At 40.3% G+C, this 5,449-nt stretch overlaps 2 protein-coding genes and 1 long non-coding RNA gene across 5 annotated transcripts in view; 1 reads left to right on the top strand and 2 right to left on the bottom strand.

Annotated features, from left to right (window-relative positions):
* The window catches only part of hoxa3a (homeobox A3a), an 82,131-nt gene that overhangs the window by 31,236 nt on the left and 45,446 nt on the right, over positions 1-5,449 (bottom strand). Inside the window, exon 1 of one of the 2 annotated variants that reach the window (XM_078176073.1) lies at positions 1-127. The exons of the other annotated variant lie outside the window; for it this stretch is intronic. The gene's annotated coding sequence lies outside the window, so the exon portion shown is untranslated. Of the gene's footprint in view, positions 128-5,449 lie in introns of those variants that run through there. 2 annotated transcript variants of the gene reach the window in all.
* LOC144467447 (uncharacterized) lies at positions 41-2,429 on the top strand. Its single transcript, XR_013493646.1, has 2 exons — positions 41-282; positions 1,993-2,429. It is a non-coding gene; the product is annotated as an uncharacterized LOC144467447 (long non-coding RNA).
* Positions 1,084-4,170, bottom strand: LOC117264055 (homeobox protein Hox-A7). 2 transcript variants are annotated; one of them, XM_033637855.2, is made up of 3 exons: positions 3,711-4,170; positions 3,215-3,549; positions 1,084-2,289 (listed from the first exon to the last, which is right to left on the bottom strand). In XM_033637855.2, the coding sequence occupies exons 1-3, from the start codon at positions 3,737-3,739 to the stop codon at positions 1,982-1,984; spliced, it is 672 nt and encodes a 223-aa protein (XP_033493746.2). In that variant the 5' UTR covers positions 3,740-4,170; the 3' UTR covers positions 1,084-1,981. The 2 variants fall into 2 exon arrangements, with proteins under 2 accessions (XP_033493746.2, XP_033493747.2); XM_033637856.2 differs by having other exon boundaries at positions 3,215-4,169.

Consider the following 5,449-nt stretch of genomic DNA (forward strand, 5'->3'; position numbering starts at 1 on the left):
CTCGTGATGGCTTGTAAACAGGGGAGCTGAGGGGAGGGAGTTGGCAGGTGCAGACGGACAGTGACGGAGGGAAGTATCCAGCTGAGTCGCCGGACGGAAACTGGGGCTCCCGGGGGGTCAGTGACGCACCGGGGCTCCTTCCACTCATCTTGCCCAAACGTGTCAGGAGACTCGACGGCAGGGCACCCAAACGATCCAGTCATATCCTAAAGGCAAGCTCCTGCGCGTCAAGCCTCTGCCTCACCGAGAGAAAACTCCAGAAAAGGTGTAAAAATGTAGAAGGTCAGTGGTGGGAAACAGCCGCGTGGAAGCTCGAGACCGTTAAATGAAAGGCTGCTCTATTCTGCTATTGGAAATTATATATAAAAAGTTCATGTTCACGGCTCCCTACCACGTGACAAGCTGCGGCCAATGGGAAGCCGAGCCGGGTCGTAAAGTTGTATTGCTATGTTGTAAATTTTCATAAACAACAACGGATTTATGACCCAGCGCTGGAGGGAGAGATGGGGAGAAAGAGGAGGGAGAGAGATGGGGGGAGAGACAGAGAAGGAAGGGGGCAGGTCACCGTCAGGCGCCATCTTACAGAGGACAGAGGGAATGTAGAGTTCAACAGTAATTTCCCTTCATGTGCAGCCTGCCCCATCTCGCATCCTCATAGTTCACATTCCCCAACTTAAGTGTTTACCTAACACTCATAATGGAGCGCGACATGTTTCATTACATGCAACCTAATATCGGCCACAGTCAACAGCACTTATGGGTGCCTGTGAGCAACATAATATTACTCAACCGGCGCGTTATTATGACTGTGGATATTATGATGACTGTTGTGGTTGCACAATATTAAATTCGGAAATATTACATGCAAACAAATACACAGATAAAAGCTATTTTTTTATTCAATCATTATATTTTAATTTACAGCTTTAAGACATTCCCAGAGGTTTAAGACTGTCTTTATATTTATTTGCTCACATGTTGCTTGTACTTCACATTGAAAACGTGCGCACTGAACCTAAATCTACCACAAGATTTGCACATTTTAGCTTTTTACACGAACACAAAAAAAGCAATGCCTTGATATTAAAACTGTTAAATAAAAGTGCATGCGTTTATTGCTGACATTCACAAACACGTATGAAATTTGGAGCCTGAAAATTTATCTAAAAGGAAATAGGCAACAACATTTTTACAGTACACGGCTGAGACTTCAAAACATTTACGTCAGAGTATTCCTGTTTACATTAGATATAATGAGCAAGTTGGCTTTCTGGGAATCTGAGGTAGGTTACATAAGATCATCCGAAACTACTAAACAAATGTTTAACCTGGGATGTATAGAGGAGAAAATAAGTATCGAAAACAGGCATTTTAACATTATAAGTGATAAGCAATTATATCTAGAATAAAAATAATAATACAGCGGGTCACCTACTGAAGCAGCTAAATCACAGTTGGAGGCATTTAACTAACAAAACATTCACTTTTAATTAGCCTGAACTCAAAATAAGGCACATTTACGCAGGACGGTGTCTTTGTTCCCTTTAGAAAATACAATCGTCTGTGGTGCAGAATTACTCGAATAGGTAAAATACATTTAATTTACGTTGAATTCTTTGTGTCAGTGTTTAATATTAGCAGGTAAATATTAGGTAGTTTTTCGTTAAGGAATGTTGATTCAGTAGTACAATCAGGTTAAATTAAACACTATCGTATTGCATGTATAAAAATATAGTTTGGATAGGTAGTTGATGTCGCTCTTTGATGCGGAGCCTTTGTGTGTATTTAGGGTTTGAATATGAACACAGACCTACAGCCTGCTGTTAAATGCTTATTACATAATTGCCTTCAGCTGTCATTCAATTAGTCAGCCTACAAAGCTTTTAGTGCATGAATGGTATGTGAGAAACATCTCTGGTATATCTCTAATTCACACTAAACAGTGTTTTTCTTCCATTTAATTCTCTGCCCGTGTCTTTCGTTACTTTGCAGCTGTTTCTGACTCCAAAGCGCCGTTCTGGGTGCCTCCAGCTTCGGGCTCTCCGGCCTCTGACACCGCCTGAATGTCACCGTCCTTTCCCCCGGGGATCGGTTCCTCCTTGTGGTCTTTCTTCCACTTCATCCTGCGGTTCTGGAACCAGATTTTAATCTGTCTCTCTGAGAGGCAGAGGGTATGTGCAATCTCGATCCTCCTCCTGCGGGTCAGGTACCGGTTGAAGTGGAACTCCTTCTCCAGCTCCAGGGTCTGGTACCGGGAGTAGGTCTGCCGCCCCCGCTTTCGGTTTGGATCTGTGGAAGATAAGATGCGCCAGCTCTGTAAAATCTGCAAAAAGGGCTTTTTTTCTGCATGCATGAAATGTGATACTCCATAAACCATTAATTAAAGTGGTGCTGAAATTGATGCTGACAATAAAAACTTATAGCTGGAATCATTTTGAGACCCATTAATCTATTTGTGATAGCGCAGTTAATTGTGGCTCATGTTTTTTTACGTCATCACTACACACACACACTCTTACACAACACACTCAAGTCTGTAGGGGAAAGGTTTTCTTTTTTCTAAGTTCACTGCATCTATTTAAAGTCGTCCTGCTGGGATGTTTGGCTCATGCCTCCTTTGATACTCTGCATGCCTTTCCAATTAAAAGCCAGCGATGCTCTGCGCACCGAAGGAGCCATAAGTAATTAGATTAGAGCCCCAAACACCTTCACCCTCAAAATTATAACACATGCCAATGTTTCAAATTGCTTGCATTCTAAATCCACTTGACTTCTTTATGTAGCCGACAATACTGGTGCATATTGATCCAGCAATGTGAACGAACGGGTTTCAGAAAATACCAGAGCCTCTGCAGTGCAGACCCAATTAGAAAGGAGCTGCAGAGTGCAAGAGAACTGATTTACACAACAGGCCGGTCTTTTTTTTTACAACCACAAAGGGGAGAAGAGGCTATAAGAGTAATAGGAGTGCAGAGAAAACCCCCAGCGGCAAGGTCTCTGCGTACTGAACACACAGAAGCGCTGGCCAAATGAATTTATGGCTGCAGAACTCATTAGTTGCGCAATAAAAGTTTTACGATTCTTTCCATGCAACACCAATGGCTTCACGAAATTAATTGAACCACTAACGGCCAATGTAAGTATCCCAATGTTTTGTAGAAGCTTTGACCTGGGGGCTTTGAAATAGCACATAAGAGACAGTATTAGCACATACCTGATGCTCTCATCCAGGGGTACATCCGGTATTGTTTGTCCGGCGGCGCGGTAAGGGGTCCCGGCTCCGGGTGGCAGCAGCTGTCGGTGAACAGGCGGCTCTGGTCAAACAGGCTGCAGTGCAGTGTGTGCGCGTCCTGCCCCTGGCCATAGCCCGAGGTAAACATGGGTCTGCTCTGGTACACTGCATTATTGACGCTGTAAACTCCTGACAGAGATGGTGCAAACGCGATGGCGGCAGCCGTCCGAGCCGAGGCATAGTCCTCTCCACTGGGTCCAATACTGCAAGACGCCCGCTCCACGTTTGGGAAGAGAGAACTACCCGCCGTATATTTGCTAAGAAGACCATCCACATAATAAGAACTCATATTTTTTTCCTCTCTGATTTGTTGGCCCAGAATCCTCAGTGTCGTTTTTACGAGGTAGCGTGATATATGACAGCAATACACCCTAGATTTACACCAAACCCCATTTTTACTCCGGACCAAAGAACTCACCCACGTGACTCGGGCCTGGCCGCTCTCATCCAATCAGCACGCAGACACGGATTTCATTATGGCGCAGGACTGCAGAGTGGGATTAACACTTCACACACACAGACACGTACACATGTGAGAACACACCACAGAAATTCACACAATCCCAGTGATCTAGAGGTCATTTAGGAGAGGCTGTATAAGGTCATGGCTTTATAGGACGTCTCTCACTGCTGCTTTACGAATAATCATCTGTTTTAACAAGCTTTATTTATTTATTTCTATTTTATGTAGCTTCGCAGAATACCTCCAAACTACTAAATAAAGGTCTACATTCACTCAATCATGGACTACACAAATATATAGCACATAAAATGGGCTGTAACAGATGGAACTAAAAATATAGCTAACAAATCCGACATGATGTGATGTTGTTGGTTTCCTTTGCTTTTAAAAACGACAGCCTTACATACAATCTAATGCCAAAAATAAGTGTGTGTGTGTGTGTGTGTGTATATATATATATATATATATATATATATATATATATATATATATATATATATATATATATATATATATATATATATATATATATATATATATATATATATATACACAAAATTTGGTTATATATCTCTTTTGCATATTAGCAAGATGTGTAGAAACATTGTTTTTCCCATTGGGTCTGAATATGATCATTTATGATAGTTTACCTTGGTGGAATTTGTAGTTATGGTCGTTTTAACTTATATAAGCTGTCTATATAAGATTATATTAAATATTATTTTATATATATTTATATTTTTATTTATGATTATAATTGTGAATACTATGTGCACTAACAAGATTTATGTGAATAAAACCCCTTTAATTGCACTAGCTATTATTATTATTATTATTATTATTATTATTATTATTATTATTATTATTGATGATGATGCTCAATTCATCCTACATATTTTTACTGGCATTGCAGTGTTTCCTAATTGATTGAACTGATTCAACTGATTGAATTAACTGATTGAATTACCAATAAATTAATAAATCCAAGCATGCCTATAAAAATAAACCCACAAATATAAAAGTGCAAATTGTCAGAATAAAGTTTCAATAAAAAAGACTATTGATATTACTACAATAATATAAAAACAACAACAACTTACTACTACTACTGCTATTAGGCTACCTCTTCTACAGTAATAACAATATTAATAATGACAATAACAACAACAACAATGATAATTTTACAATATTTGTGAACATGTAAAAAACAATTTCCAGCCGGTTGTGTTGTGTTTACAACTGAGGCCTCAATCAAAAACCCTTCGGTTGAAAGATATATCTTAGTTAGGATATTAAGATCCACATTAATAGATGCAAATAAGAAAACATTTTTAATGTTATAACTCTTCTATTAAACAACTTAACTTGTTTCGGTTGATGTGCGTCTATGAAGCCGTGTGAAAACATTACAGAGGGACAAACATGAAACAGGGAGCGGCTGTCTGAATGCAGGAGCAGTAATCCTGCAGTCGCTGTGTGCTAACTGTTTCATTCCTCCCTGCAGAGCCGCAGGCTGGAGACGCAGCTCTGCGCTGAGACTGTAAAAAGGTGTGAAATTATTTTGCTGGACTCTTAAAAATGTTACTACAGTTTGTTCTCCAGTGCAGGTTCATTAGGGAGAAGGGTTAAAAGTAGTAGGGTGACGTTGTGGAACAGTGTCGCCACCCTCTGGTGACTTACAGGGACTGCAGGGT

This window comes from Epinephelus lanceolatus, chromosome 16 (assembly GCF_041903045.1).
Source record: "Epinephelus lanceolatus isolate andai-2023 chromosome 16, ASM4190304v1, whole genome shotgun sequence".
NCBI classification, from domain to species: domain Eukaryota; kingdom Metazoa; phylum Chordata; class Actinopteri; order Perciformes; family Serranidae; genus Epinephelus; species Epinephelus lanceolatus.

Coding starts and splice junctions, on each gene's coding strand:
- LOC117264055 (XM_033637856.2), bottom strand. CDS start 3,581: ATGAGTTCTTATTATGTGGATGGTCTTCTTAGCAAATATACGGCGGGT. Junction 2,290..3,214: donor CCCCTGGATGAGAGCATCAG/GTATGTGCTAAT, acceptor TATCTTCCACAG/ATCCAAACCGAAAGCGGGGG.